Source organism: Leptopilina heterotoma, unplaced genomic scaffold, assembly GCF_015476425.1.
Source record: "Leptopilina heterotoma isolate Lh14 unplaced genomic scaffold, ASM1547642v1 Lhet_58, whole genome shotgun sequence".
Classification (NCBI taxonomy): Eukaryota; Metazoa; Arthropoda; class Insecta; order Hymenoptera; family Figitidae; genus Leptopilina; species Leptopilina heterotoma.
Genome location: NW_025111131.1, coordinates 290,959 through 307,894, shown reverse-complemented (window position 1 = coordinate 307,894; position 16,936 = coordinate 290,959). Strand labels below are relative to the sequence as shown.

The 16,936-nt window shown below is 29.3% G+C and overlaps 1 protein-coding gene across 1 annotated transcript in view; it reads left to right on the top strand.

Annotated features, from left to right (window-relative positions):
• Window positions 1–16,936, top strand: part of LOC122508867 (adenylate kinase isoenzyme 5) — a 254,215-nt gene that overhangs the window by 5,653 nt on the left and 231,626 nt on the right. Inside the window, exon 4 of the mRNA XM_043622465.1 lies at window positions 7,646–7,813. Coding sequence (XP_043478400.1) covers window positions 7,646–7,813 — 168 coding nt within the window. The remainder of the gene's footprint in view (window positions 1–7,645; window positions 7,814–16,936) is intronic.

Below are 16,936 nucleotides of genomic sequence, written 5' to 3'. Positions count from 1 at the left end.
GTTTGATTCAAAATTACCAGAGTATTTATGGTGACTTAGCTTTAACAGCTGCAGTTTACGCATATAATCGAACTCCACATAAATCAAATAACATGATAATACCCTTAGAAAAATTCAGTCCTGATCACAACTTTGACATTAACCAAATTAAAAGATTCGGTTGTATTGCTTATATTAAAGTACAAAGAAAAATTGGTCCCAAATTTAAACCAGAAGGACGACGAGTTATATTAGTGGGTTATACACCGACAGGTTACCAGTTATTAAAACCGGAAGATGGGAAATATTACGAAAGTAGAGACGTAAGGTTTAATGAAAAATTAGTTTATGGAGACAAATATAAAAGAAATGAAATACAAAATTTCCCAAGAATAGAAGATGAGACAAACAAAGAAAAATGGTTTACTAAATTTGAAAAAGATGAAAATGATAAAGAAGAGTTAATAAAATCGGAGGGAGAACACAAACGTAAAAGAGGGAGACCGCGCAAAAATTTAATAAGTAATGATAAGCAAATTGAAATAGAAAATGAATCAATATTAAAAATCAATCAAGATAATACAGAAACAAATTTACAATTAAACGATGAAACTAGTAAAGTATATATATAAAACTAGTATGAAGCTAGTAAAGCATGAACTCATGCTTTACTAGCTGATATCAATTCAGAACCGATAAATTATAATGATGCGATGAATTCAGTAAATAAAAATTTATGGAAAGAAGCAATAAATGAAGAGTTAATGTCTTTAGAAAAGATGAGAGTTTGGAAAATAATCAAAAGACCAATAAAAACAAAAGGTGGACAAAAAGCAACTATAATAGATTCAAGATGGTTATTTAAAAGAAAGATAGATTCAAATGGTTGAGAAAAATTCAAAGCGAGACTAGTAATAAGAGGATTTAAAGACAAAAATGTATATGAGTTGTCTGAAACATATGCACCTGTGTCAAGATTACCTTTAGTACGAACAGTTCTAGCTATTGCCAATAAATTCAATTTAAAAATTTATCAATTTGATGTCAAAACGGCCTTTTTAAATGGTGAGATAAATGATGAGGAAATATATATGGAAATACCTGAAGGAACAAATCACAATAAAAATGAAAGAGAACAAATGGTGTGCAAATTAGAACGAGCGTTATATGGACTACGTATTAGTTCTAAAAGGTGGAATGATAAATTCACAAAAGCAGTCTTAGATATAGGTTTGAAAAATTCAAGAGTAGAACCGTGTTTATTTATTTGGCGAGAAAATGCGAAAATTTTAATTTTACTTCTGTACGTAGATGATATATTAATAACAAGTAATGATGAGGAAAAATTGTCGGAAGTTAAAAATAAATTGAACGAAAAATTTGAAATAACTTGTTTAGGTGAGCCAAAAGAATTGTTAAGTATTCAAATAAATCATGATAAAACGAATAAAATTATGGAACTACATCAAGAAAAATTGATAGATAAAATATTGATCAAATTCGGTTTCAATAATTCGTATCCACAAAGAACTCCCATGAACACATCTCAAGTAACTAATAGAGAAAGAAAGATGAGAGAAGAAGATATTGATGATGAGATTTTGAATGAGGTCGAAACAAAAGCTAATTTTCCTTATCGTCAAGCAGTAGGTAGTTTATTATATCTAGCAGGAGCAACTAGGCCGGACATTACTTATGCAGTTAACGTATTAAGTAGACACCAGGTGAATCCTACTGAAGATGATTGGAAAAAAGAGTTTTTAGATACTTAAAAGGTACTAAAAAATTGAGTTTACGATATTTAGGTAAAACTGAAAATCTAGAAGGATTTTCAGATGCTAGTTTCGGTGATTGTAAAAATTCATTGACAACTAGTGGTTATTTGATTAAGTTGTTTGGAGATACTATTTCTTGGCGAACACATAAACAATCATATGTGTCATTGTCCACTTGTCATGCTGAGTATGTGGCGATGAGTGAGACAAGTCAAGAATTATTGTCGATGTATAACTCCATCAAATTGATCATCACAAGGCCACTATTGCCGATGGTTTTATGGTGTGATAACAAAGCAGCGTGTATTAATGTAGAAACAAACGGTGGGAATAAATTAAGGCACATCATTGAAATTAAAGAACATCACATTAAAGAATGTGTTGAGAGAAAACTTATAGTTGTAAAATGGATTAAGTCAAAAGAACAAATAGCAGACATATTCACAAAACCATTATCTTTCGAGTTGCATAAAACATTAACTAATGAAATTATGAATGTTTAATAATCATTTTTATTTACAGATACTAACTGAGATATTATTATCATTAACAAGATGAGGAATTATAAGAAGAGTTAACAAGTTATATTTTTATTTTTGTATTAAAAGAAAGACTGACATTATTTTGTTTTTAAATAAGTAAGGAGCAAACGGGAGGGAGTGTCAGATTTTTGAAACGCCCGCCCTTTACTTATTAGTTATATTGTACGCCGATAGGCTGCGCGTCTATTACTACGCACTCTGCGTTTGCGCCTCTTCGTTATACTTTGTATTATCTCTCTTACGTTATAAGAACGACTGTGATTTCTCCTCGTGTGTTCCGCTTTATATAAAATGAGTGTATTATTAATAATAAAGTTATAAATATAATTTGACAATTATAAGTGATGAGTGTTAACTTTCTTTCATGAAAATCCCCACCTTCTAAAAATCATTAACCGTAGAATTTAATAATCTTTCGAATGGTATATTTGTTAATTTTTTGACATTTGTATTTACAAAAAATTCCTGATTTAATGAGTGGTATGTTTTTGGCCCGTGCGCGTGTAGCCGTACCGATAATTCCCGACGGTAGTGTACATTAATACCTATAATAGTGGACGTATGTGATGAAATTAAAAAAGTAAAAAAAAACGAAAATGCGGTACTTTTAAAGTCAATTTTTAAGAAATGATGATTTTGATCTTTTGAATTTTTGACTTCAAAAATACCACAGCACAGTGGGACAGAATCACTAAATCCTGGTCAAAATATGAAAACGTGTTTCAAATCAATTGTAACTTATTACTCGGGGGTGTTTAGGGTCGCTGATTACGAATCTGACATTATTTTTTTAAAATTAAAAATGGCGGATGCAATATGGCAGACAACAGAATAAAAAAATTGATTGAATTGACTTGAAACTGAATACTTGGGGGTTTTTGAGGTCGCTGATTACAAATCTGACATTATTTTTCCAAAATTCAAAATAGCGGATCCAATATGGCAGACGACAAAATAAAAAATTGATCAGATTGACTTAAAACTGAATACTCGGGGATTTTCAGGGTTGCTGATTACGAAACTGAAATCAGTTTTTAAAAATCCAAAATAGCTGATACAGTATGGCGGACGACAAAATAAAAAATTAATTGAATTGGCTTGGAAGTTACTTAAGGGTTTTAGTATTACGTAGCTGCATGCAACGACGCGTTTTTTTACCAATTATTATCATACTGATGTCAGCTTAACCAGTTTCAAACGAATTCAATAAATTTTCCCAAGTATTTAGTTTCAAGTCAATCTGATCAATTTTTATTTCGTTGTCCGCCATATTGGATCCGCCATTTTGAATTTTGAAAAATTAATGTCAGAATCGTTATTAGCGATCCTGCAAACCCCCAAGTAACCATTTTCAAGCGAATTTGACCAATTGAAAAAAATTTCCGACATATTGGATCCGCAATTTTGAATTTTAAAAAACTAATGTCAGATTCGTAATTAGCGATCCTAAAAACCCCCGAGTATTCAGTTTCAAGCCATTATAATTAATTTTTTTTCTTTTGTCGTTCACCATATTGGATCCACCCTTTTGAATTTTGGAAAACTAATATATGATTCGTAATCAGCGACCCTTAAAACCCCCGAGTAACCAGTTTTAAGCAAATTCGATGAATTTTGAACAAAATTCCGTCATCTTGAATCCGACATTTTGAATTTCGAAAAACTGATCTCAGATTCGTAATCAACTACCCCAGAAACCTTAGGGTACCAAGTTTAATAAAAATCCATTAAAAAATTTTTCAACACACTTTTGGCCCAAACAGTAGGAATCTCGTTGACAGCCAAGGGGTTAAGATATCATACATTAATATAGAAAGAAAATACCTTACCTCCCTTTAACATTTATTTGTTTTTAATTTTAATATAATTTTTTATTTCAGATTTGTAACCTGCGACCCCAAAATCTCCTTAACAAGTATATTTTTTTAAATTTTAATAAATTTTTTTAAGAAATTGTCGCCATTTTGGATACGACATTTTGTTTTTTTTTTAATTTTTGATTTTTTGAATAAATAAATAAATAAAATTTCAGATTTGTAATCGGCGACTCTAAAATCCCCTGAGTAATAAGTTTAATTTGATTTTGAAACCGCTTTTAGATTTTAACTATTTATTTGTTATTATGTTCCACTGCGATCAGGTAAAAATTTGCTTATTAAACTTTGTTAGGCAGTTTATGGCAGCAGTCTTTAAAATATGTCAAAAGTATTATTATAAGGTACAAATCCCAGGTAGAATAAAAGCATAAGTTTGCGTAAGTTTTTTTAAAAACATTTTTTAAAATAGACTTTTATTTAATCACTATTTATAGAGATACGTATATATACGAATATTTATTTGCACTTACGTAAACGTGGATTAATATTAACGTTATATAAAATGTTTATGTATACCTTCAGGAAGATTTTCCATTTGGAGAGCGATTTAAAAAGACCAATTTTCTTTGTTTCTCTACACTTTTAAAGTTCTTAATATCACAACTAGTGCAACGCGTCGTGTGGACGAGGAACGAAGGCTAACTTTGCGATGAACTACTAGCTAAATCAAACCTTACATAAAATCGTCCTTCTCGGTATTAAAGTTTGGATAATCACGGAAACAAATCACACCATTTACAGTAGAAAATAAAAAAAAAAATTTCCATTTTGGCCACGTTTTGGTGATATCGTCCCACTGTGCACAGTTTCGTTTTTTTTTTATTTTTTTTAATTTCATCACATATAAGGGAAGTGTTCCGGTTGTTGGCACCTTTTTGTTTTTGCCTCATAACATTTTTCCATGTGCATATTATACAAATATATGTGTACGAATTTAAAGCTAGAGGTCTAAGGTGACTGTCAGTGAAGGAATTAAATTGATTCCTTCAAATAAAAAAGTTTTATTAGAAATTTAGTGAAATGGGAATTTTTTGACAAAAAAAATTTTGTACCCGGTTGTGGGCACCCTTGAAAAATCCGCTAAAAATGGAAAAATATTAAAGGAAACCAACACAAATAAAGAAGAAATGAAAGTTTCTTTATTTTAAGAGAATTTGCCGGGATAAAGAACAAAAATGATGACACGTTTTCACACTATGCTTATCGCTAACAAAAGCATAATGCTTGCATGTGAAGTAGCTAGTACGCATAACATAACGCACTTCGAATGCACTGAACGACTATATTCATCGCATTTAATGAAGTTTGCGGCTGTCACTTTCCTTGGCAGAAAGTTTAGATAGATGAGACAGTAGTCCTCATCATTGTCAGATGATAGAGCTTCCTTAACATAAAGGTGCCCACAACCGGGAATGAAAGTCATTTTTTAAAAAGACCAACACATTTTGTGATGCAGGATTTTGGTTAAACACGAAGGTAAATCACAAAATATAATGACAACACTGCAAAAAAAAATTAAACCCTTTTTTTCTGAACGAATCTACACCCATATGTTGCTCTTCGAAAACAATACAAAATTACTTTTTTATTTATTTAATGCAAATTTTCTTTATTATGCTCACAGCTATTACACAAATGCATATATTTGTTTCGTTATCAATACGAAAAGTCCGTATTGTCAACGAACACGACTTGCAATACTTAGTTCAGTAAAGTCTGCTTGCCGTCGTAGTTTACGTAGGGGTGCCCACAACCGGCGCACTTCCCCTACGTTCACTAGGTATTAATGTATACTAAGGAATGAATTTTGTTTTTTTGATTTTAGACTGTCAGGCTCTATGGGGGGCACCGCAAACTCTTACAAATTTGAGATTGTCATTTTTGGCGCCCTTTACGAATCGTAAATAACGGTTAAAAAACGAAACAATTTTTTCTTTTTGTAGTTTTTATATTGTACTTTAAGGTGCAAAAATTGTTTTTAATATTTTAAATAAAATAACTGTGAAAAAAAACATTAAAGTGGGACTTATTTTTTGCCTTCGCAAACGCAAGTACGCTTTAAAATTTAACGTGGTCTTCATCAAGTTTTTTGGCTGTGAATTTTGCCCAAAATAGCCTATTTTACAGATTTGGACATTTTTTAGGAAAAAAATGAAAATTGTGAGTATTTTTGAAGATTCTAACTTTCTTCACTCTATTCTGTATTTTATTAAAGAAACAATTAATTCATTAATACTATTGAGGAAAAAATTATTTTTCAATTTTTTTATTGGATTAAATAATTCATAAACCATCAAAGAATGTCGACAAAAATTGAATAAACTACTTTTTACATAATAATTTAAAATTTTAAACGTATTAAAGTTTGTTGATAATTTTTGGGGATATAAATCAGTTTAATTATAGTATAAAATATAAAGCAACGGTTATATGGTGCTATCTGGGATAGCAAAGTAAAAGTGAAAAAGTTAAGTCGATATTTTAAATATTTCATATACTAAATGCGTTTTGAAATTTTAAAAGCGTTTCTCTCAAAAATACATTTTTCAAAACTGCGTATACTGTAACTCGCTCAATTTTTTACGGATTCATTTGAAATTTTAACTGTAACTTTTCAGATAAATTATCTAGGGAAGATTGTTGTTAAGAATTCAAAATCGATTTTTAGTTAAAAGTTGAGAAAAAATGTTAAAATTGATGCTAATTGGCGAATTTTTCATAAAAATATATAATCAATAAAGTAGAACCCAGTTATCAGCACCCACTTAATTTTTTAAATAAAATTTTAAAGTTAAATATTTTTAATGAAGCTAAAACTAGCTCCATGTCACAGGAAAAAAAAAGTCTGACTCCGTTTACACCTTAAATTCAGTCCATGTATTTCACATAAGTCTGTCCTTGTTTAATGGGGCTGACTCCGTTTACACCTTAAATTCAGCCTCGAAAACAGGCTAAAAGTAAAACTTTTTTTTTAGTGTTGTTATCGGTACCCACATAATTTTTTAAAATTTTATGTCACTTTTAAACAATAAAAATATTTAACTTTAAAATTTAATTTCCAAAATTAAGTGGGTGCTGTTTTTTGAAAGATTCTGAAATTGAGATCATTAATATGTCAAAACGTTGCATTCCAACAATAATTTTGATACTTCTTTTGTCTCAATTTGATATCCTTAAAAATACTGTGTTAGGAACACTTCTTTTTATTAAAAATTTATTGTTCAGTATTTCTCAGTTTTTTCGTGCATTGAACGTTCGAGTAAATCTTCAAGTACATTTAAATAAAACATTTCTCTGATATGGATGTAAAACCAAAATTTTTGAAAAGTAGCCTATTTTTAAGCTTAAAACTAGATTCAGTCAATTATTTTAGACCTTAAAATCATCCTCTAAAGGATATAATTTTTTAAAAATTTTATTCAAAAATTGTAATTCTTTTTAAATTGTAAAATTTGAATTATTACTGTGACAGATCGACAAAATGAATCAAATGTGTTCGACGAGGCCGATGCTCGAAGTTCAGGAAGATGGCAAGGAGAAGCAGGACTCTTGGCGACACCGCCACACGGAAGTTTTCCCATGCAGAACGTTGGACCAGTTAAATTTGAAGTTCCAACCGTTCCAGTTATTTTTATCCTCGGTAACTTTTTAAAATCATTATTTTACCTGTGTATAATTTGTTTTAAAATTCCATAATTTAAGGTTTTCAAATTTTTTATTTCTCTCTCTAAATCTTAATCACTGAAATTCTCACTAATTTACACTGAAAAAACAGTTTACTTGATTCAAATAAACGATTTTACTTGTATATTATCAAATGAATATTTATTTGCATCAAACAATTTTTATTTAAATCTATTAAATTTTTATTTGCTTAAAGTACTGAAATTATTTGTTCACTCTCTAAATCTACTTTTATTTACCTATATCAAATAAATTATATATTTTATTCAAATAAAAATAATTCTCTTGGTGTTTACTAATTGAATTATAGTTAATGCCAAAAGTTTTAGTTATTTTGACATAACCCAAAAGTAAATTTAACTAATAGTTATTACCTATTACACTGAAAGAAAAATATGGAAGGTACAGGCATAATTTAGGTTATATTACCCATATAGTATTGCTGAAATAGAAACAGCCCAACAGTTAGGGTATTTCAACCATAACATTAGAAATACAGTACCGTCCGAAATTGTCAGTCCACCCATTTTCAAAGGAATGACAAAATTTTTTTAAAATAAAATTCATAAAAAGTAAAATTTTTTTTGGTTTATATTTTGAAAGACGATAAAATTTTGAAAAGAATAAGACCTTACAGAAGTCATTTGGCCAAAATTTGTAGAAGATATTCTTAAAAATCGTCATTTTTAATGTTTTACAAAAATTTGAATAACTTCTAAAATAATGAACGCTTTTTAATAATCTTAGGCTTATTTTAAAGACCATTTTCTACAGAATAAGAATTTCTTATAGGCATTAACCTGTCATTTTTAACTTGGAATAAGCATGACGTCAAAGTTGGACAAAAAAATTCAAAAAATTTGAAATAATATTATGAAAAGAAAAATAATTTTTGAAATTCAAACATATATTTTTATTAAATTTTCTTGAAAAATCTACACCATATCATGTTTTATATATGTTCTAGAATAGTTTTTAGTACAAAAAATTGATTTTAAATTTTTCCAATTTTTTTGTCCAATTTTGACGTCATGCTTATTCCAAGTTAAAAATGACAGGTTAATGCCTATAAGTAATTCTTATTCCGTAGAAAAAGACCTTTAAAATAAGCCTAAGATTATTAAAAAGCGTTCATTATTTTAGAAGTTATTTAAATTTTTGTAAAACATTGAAAATGACGATTTTTAGGAATATCTTCTACAAATTTTGGCCAAATGACTTCTGTAAGGTCTTATTCTTTTCAAAATTTTATCGTCTTTCAAAATATAAACCAAAAAAAATTTTAGTTTTCATGAATTATATGTTAAAAAATTTTTGTCATTCCTTTAAAAATAGGTGGACTGACAATTGCGGACGGTACTGTAGACGAAAATTTCTAAAGCGCACTAACCTCTTAACCAGATTTGACATTAGTTTCGTTCGCTCCCAAAAGAGGTGCGTGTGATTCTGACATACATATTACAAATTATAGGTTAAGTGTTTCTCATTTATAAATTTCTCATTCAACCTAACTATTGAGGTAAAATCAGCAATCGGTTTCTCAAAACTTGACAGAAATTCATAAACATAACCAAATTCCTGACATACCGAAATCATTTCTTTCAGTGTAACTATTTAATTATAGTAAAATATTGCTATTTAAATTAGTGACTGACTTTTCCCTATTAAAAATCACCATATGGGAAACCTCATGGGATCCTATGTCAAAAACCATGTAAAACCGTACTTCCATGAAGGAAACCACGTGGTTTACCATGTGGTTTCCCATGTCAAACCATATGGGAAATTGAGACAGGATTTTAGATAGGAATAATCATATGAGATTTGAACAATTTGTCTATGCATAAAACCATATCAAATCCCACATGAAATCCTGCACGTTTTTCCCAGTCAAATCCTAAACCAAATCCCATGTGAAAAACAGTATCATTTATTTATAATTATTTTCCCAAACCAATCCCCAAGTGAAATCCTTTTTCCTTTTTTTAAAATTTTCCCATGTCAAATCCTAAACCAAATCCCATGTGAAAAACATTATCCGCCTTATTGAATATCCCTACATGGGAATCCACTTGGATTTTTACAAAGGATTTCACATAGGATTTTATATGGGAATTGACATAGGATTTCATGCAAGATTTCACCTAGGATTTAATATGAGATATCACATAGTATTTTATTAAAGATCCAATGAAGAAATTTTGAAAGGATTAAAAATTATTTAATAAAAAATTAAATAAAAAATAGTATTAGTGTTACAAGTCATCAAAAAAGTAAAAAAATCGATAATTTGAAACACGTCCTCTGTGCTACAGGTTCTCAGCTCTTATATACTTCCAGAATCGTCTCAACAGCGAGAGAAGTCACTTTCGTTACCTAGCGGTGAAAGTATAGGAGCGACAGTAATCTTTAACATTACTAACGAAACTATGCAGAATACCGCGTAGGATTCCATGTGGTTTTCTATGTGGGGATTTACATAGGATTTTACTTAGGAATTTACGTACACGGAGAGACCCACATCTGTAAAAATTACTAAAAATGGTTACAATAACCGGAAATAAGGGGACTTTTATCATAATGTACTACAGAAATAGATAAATTTGCTACATTGAAATAGCAAGTTTTAATATTTTGTGTAAGAGTTGTAAATGTAGCGAAAATTGATTATAGTTTTATCTAATTTCATTAGACAAAATCTGACAAATGAAAACATTTTCCACTAAAACCTTCTATCTACTGTAGTAATTTTTGGTAAGCAAGTGTGGCTAGCGAGTGCGGTCATATGGCGCATGCATTTCTATTGATTGCTAACTTCATCAATCTCCGTAAATGAGCCGATGCCATCCGATCATTGACAGTGACTATGTTTCGCGTATGTAAAATAAATTTGGATATTATCTACAATAATTAAATGTAAAGTGCAACGTAGGTCGTTCGTTATCTCAGAAATTGACCATTATAAATTAATAAATTTTGCATTTATTCCTGTCCCAAGAACTATGTCTTATAATAAGTTGTTAACAGTAAACTGCTTTCTCGTAAGTGCTGTAAATTTTCATCATTCAATATATAAGGAAACAAAGATGTACAATTTCAGTTAAATTCGTTGTCGTGCGTGCAGTTGTGTCTTAATGTAGGGGAGACTGGGGTAAACCCGCTCACTTTTTTTCAGATCGGCTAAAATCTAGGAAATTATTCTCTAAGTCCAAGTTAATTTATATCATTTGAAAGCTTATGATTTCTACTAAAAAAATAAAAAAGAGTTTTTGATTTATCTTTTTTAGTTTTACTTAGAGAAACTTTTTAATAAACATATACCAAATTTCAAAATCACAATTTTCCAGGGTAAACCCGCTCACTTTATCTTTTCAAGACGGAACAGTTTTATTTTTTAAATATTAAAGTTCGTCTTATTCCCGTCTTAAGTATGATTTATTATTGATAATTTATGAGTTATATAAACGTTTCTATAAACAACAAATTGGTTTAATAAATAATGAACATAGATTTCATGAATTACAACTATATATGTATTTCGAAGAAGAATATCCAATAGCAACAAAAAAAATTTGCCAGATAAATTAAGACTCAAAAATAATGATCGAAAAACTTAAGAATCCAAAATACGTTTTTTTTCTGACACCTCTAAAAACATTTGATCGCCTCTGATTCTATGTTGAATTCATGAAACTAAACGAAAGTTCGTTAATATAAGTTGAATGTTAAGTACTATTCACAGTACCAATATCTCCATCTTAAGTTGAGTTCATAGCGTAAAATCGCTAGTGAGCGGGTTTACCCCAGTCTCCCCTATTAATTAACCGCGTCTATACCTAAGTGAAATAAACATATGTGTGTCTTCAAATATTTATCCAACAAATATATAAGTGTGTGAGTGTGTGTGTCTGTGTATGTAAAAATCCTTCCAGTTTATCTCCATTAGTCAAGAATTGACGGGAAACCGGCGATAAAAATCCGTATTTTTTCTTTCACTCTTTCTTTCTGCATTTACAAACGACTATAGTAATTTTACGTACACAATATTTCTGAGTTTTACTACAGTTGTTTGGAACTATTGGACGAAATAGTAAGAAACTTTGCTAATTTGGTGAACATTTGTCGGATTAGTGACTTAGTGTAGAAAATAGTAAAAAATACAAAAAGTTCCCTTATTTCCAGTGCATGTGAAAATAGTAAATTCTAGTGTGATTTTATACAAAAATTAATAATCTCGGTCTCTCCGTGTAGAAATAAATTCCCAAATGAATTCCTAAGTAAAATCCCATGTAAATCCCCACATAGAAAACCACATGGAATCCTACATGGTATTCCACATGGTTTCCTTAGTAATGTTAAAGATTACTGTCGCTCCTATACTTTCACCGCTAGGTGGCGAAAGTGACTTCTCTCACTGTTGAGACGATTCTAGAAGTATATAAGAGCTGAGAACCTGTAGCACAGAGGACGTGTTTCAAATTATCGATTTTTTTTTACTTTTTTGATGACTTGTAACACTAATACTATTTATTATTTAATTTTTTATTAAATAATTTTTAATCCTTTGAAAATTTCTTCATTGGATCTTTAATAAAATACTATGTGATATCTCATATTAAATCCTAGGTGAAATCTTGCATGAAATCCTATGTCAATTCCCATATAAAATCCTATGTGAAATCCTTTGTAAAATTCCAAGTGGATTCCCATGTAGGGATATTCAATAAGGCGGATAATGTTTTTCACATGGGATTTGGTTTAGGATTTGACATGGGCAAATTTAAAAAAAAAGGAAAAAGGATTTTACTTGAAAAAGATTGACTTGGGAAAATAATTATAAATAAATGATACTGTCTTTCACATTTAGAGAGCAAATACAATTTACTTGATTTAAATAAAAATTATATAGGGTCAGTTGGGGTAAATCCTGACAAAATACCTATTTTCACAAATGACGTAAGTTTCTTATTATAAAAGGCAATACTTCTGGTATTATATTACATTAATTTCTTCCTTGAGTTCCCTAGATAAATTTTATGGAGCAGAAAAATATTTAGACAAGCTTTAATCGCATAAAACTAAATGACCGGAATTATCCCACAATTTAGAAAATTTTCTAAAATTTGGGGTAAATCCAGACCACTTAGTTTCTAAGTAAAGTTTTTAAAAAAGTTATTTTAAGTATACTACTGTATTAAGGGATGGAACAACTTGAATAAAATTCCTTGACTCAGAGTGATCGTTAATTTTCACTATTTATTTGAATAAAATTCATTGTAGATGTATAAAAGTTGAATCAGTAAAGTGTTATATTATCATAAAAGTTAAGAAATCAACCATTCAAAAAGTAGTAATGAGCAGATGGTAAGAACGCATTGACAGCAACAGAGTTCACGCCGCGAAAAGGAAAAGTGTTTGAGTATAGAGGACACGGAGAGAGAATATATATTAAATTTTGTAAAAGTATTTTACAAATTGGGGAGAAAGTGCAACAAAGCGAAATTTTGATATAGAAAATACTAAACTTTAAAAAAAGTTTTGTGAAATTTATTAAAGTTATATTAGAATTTAATTAATATTCTTGATATTTGATATAATTATACTAAATTTCACATAAGTTTTTTTTAAGTTTAGTATTTTTTATATCAAAATTTTGCTTTGTCGCACTTTTTCCCCAATTTGAAAATATTTTTACAAAATTTAATATATATTCTCTCTCCGTGGAGAACGGGGCAAGGCAGCCAAGACGGCACATTTTGGTTTGCGAGGCAGTTATTTAAATAGGTTTTTTTCAATTTTATTATCGCGTTAGAAAGCTTGTCTTTTTGGCTAAAAAATCGCCATAGAACATTTTGACGTAGGTAGCACTTAAAAATGTCTACAACCCTTTTCCCAAAGGACCACATTTTGGCATATTTGCAAAAACGTGGGGTGAGATGGCCAACTATTTTAATAGTTAAAAAAACATAAGTTAAAGTTAAAATTAATAAAACATAACAAGGTAGTTGTCCTTAGCTTACTTTTATTTTGTTAGTAAACTTCAAAAATTTATATTTGAATAATATTATAATGGTAACATTAATTAAATTCAATTTAACATTTTAAGGAAATATGAATTTGTTATTCTTAAAAAATGGTTTATAAAATTCAATTTTAAGTTTAAAATGTATTGGAGTAGGAAAAAAAGAGAAAACATTTAGAAGAACCAATAAAATTAACACAAAAAGACGAAAAATTTAGCGTTGGCTGCCTAACCCCACGAGTACTTTTTTAAGAAAACATTCACAAAACCCCTAATATTAAAAATATCGCAATTCCATTAACACCATCGTCTTCAGCACTAAATTCTGCATTGAAAATCACTTTACAAGAATTTCATTCGTGTAACTCTATTAACTAAAATCACCAAAATAACTCTTAGAAAAGTTACATCCAAAAAGTCTGTTTTCATAAATGATACTGTCACTGCTAAACTGCTCCAGCAATAATTCCCATCTGTTAGCAACTAAAGTAAACTACCATAAGCAGTCTACATTATCAATACCGCACGATTTGAAAAAAATATGCAGAAATAAAAAGCAATTGGCTGCCTCGCCCCGTTCTCCTCTATCAACTGCACGGACGATGAAGAAGTTTTTACCATTTCCTCTTGTAATTACAAGGAAGAAAGGGAAAAAATTCCCCTTTCACATGTTGAAGGTCCAATCGCTGACTGGGACTTCTTCACCATCCGTGCGGTTGATATACTCAAACAGTTTATTTTTCGCGACGCGTCAAAAATGCTATTTTAGTCGTCATTTTAATTTATTATTTTACTAATTGCTTTTTATTGCTCATAGCAAAAAATGATTTCACTGTAAACTTTGACACTCCAATTTACCATTTTTCTAAAAAAAAGTGTAAAAATGTTAATTTTTATGGGAAAAAGGGCTGTTTCAAAATTGCGATTTTTGTGTTTGGTTTGTTTACCTTTTTGTTTGTTTACATTTCATAACTTGGACATGCCCATTTAATTTAAATTAAACTTGATAAAGAAATGTTTTAGTCTAGGAGCCAGCGACTAATTTTGGTTGGTCATTTCCTCCCGGCTGATAATTCGTGAAATTCTTAAGGAAGGTGTAACATAAAGCCTCGTAAACGTCAGCTGCCCTACTGTCGGTGGATTGGGCAGCATCAGACGTACAAACATGTAAAAAATAGTATATTACTTTACTAGGCCAGAAAGTTGGATTTTCTGGCCAGCTTTATGTGTGATGATCAACGGTGAAAGGGAACTTACGTAACAAACAATTAATTTTGAGTTATTTACACACCGTTGGGAATTATCGGTACGGTTTTACGCGCACGGCCCAAAATCATACCAATCTTTAAATCACAATTTTGTTGTAAATACAAATATCAGAAAATTGACAAATTTACCATTCGAATGATTATTAAATTCTATGATTAATGATACATAACTGAAAATTTTAATAATTTATACAAAGATTGCAACAATCGACAAATTTGACAAAAAAATTTTAAAAATAAAACTTTTTTAATCCCTGCATATTTTTTAAAAATTTATTGTATGTTTGTTTTTTAGGTGTTTTTATATATCTGTTTATATTTTGTGTTTCTATTGCATTGTATTGCGTATAAATCATTCTTCGCAAAATATCATATTTGGGGTGATGTGCAACACTTTTTTCTTTTTGCTTCCTCATAAAGGAAGCTTTGTATTAGCAAAATTTTGGATTGTCATTTTTTGACATATTTATAAATTTTTTTTTATTATGCCTAATACTTTAGTACTTTATATATGCACAGGAACTCCCCGTATAAATGTTCTAAATAAATAAAAAAAAATTTCGACGTATTTTGAACTCCGAAGTCCAAAAAACGGATTTTAAAAATTTGTCCCGATGTGTGTGTGTGTGTGTGTGTGTGTGTGTGTACTAACATTACATTTGCCTCAATATCTCAGAACAAGAAAGAGCTAAAGGCCTCAATTTTTTTTAAATTGTAGGTCTCCCCGGGGGACATAAAATGAGAGTATTTTCAGCCCGATTCATGAAGTTAAACTATTTTTTTTTTGCATTTTTCATTTTGTAAAAAATCGTTTTTTGGACATAACTTAAAAAAATGTTAGGACACTTATAAATGTTTTTCTTTAGTTTTGTAGAGTTTTTTCACACGCATCTTTTGAGCCCTAATTGAATATTTTTCGTTCATATTAACCGGAAATATTAAACTTTAAAAAATCAAAAATTTTAGAAAATAAGACTTTTTTGAAAATGTTGTTGAAAAATGTAGAAGTTTAGTTTTGTTTTGTATTTAGTTTTGTAGAGTTTTTTCAGACGCATCTTTTGAGCCCTAATTGAACATTTTTCGTCCATATTAACCGGAGATATTAAACTTTTAAAAATCTAAAATTTTGAAAAATAAGACTTTTATAAAAAATTTTTTAAATTATGTAAAAGTAACTTCAAAAAATTATTACCAACTTGAAGAGCATTAAAAAACGCTTCGTTTGACCTATTTTTTAACCTGATTCGGGCAGAAATTATGAAATTATTGGTATTTGGAAAATCAAGAATTGTGGAAAATATCATTTTTTCAACATTCTTGTTTATTAATTTATGTGTAATTATTAAACTATTATTACCATCTTATAGAATATATAAAAACACTTTTTTGGACCAAGATTTAATGATTTTTAACCCTTTTATAAAAAGTAATTCTTATATTTCAATTATTATTATTTCTATGAGGAAGCAAAGTGTTCATGAAATGAACACCAAAATTATAAAAATGTACAACTTGGCAGCGGTTTTTATACATTACGTGCCATAACTGCGATTTACATGATGAATAAAAAATTCTGAGTTATTTTTCTTTAATTATATTCCTTATTCAGTTATGAATGAATAAAAAATAAAACAAAAAAAATTTTTTTCTTTGGTGAAATCTATTCTTTTCAGAGGTCAACTATACCTTAGTAAATTTTTTTTAGGCAGATTTCGATTAGTTTGCATTGAAAAAGCCTAAAATTGATAATTAAAGAGATTTTCATCGATATTTTTATGCATTACATACC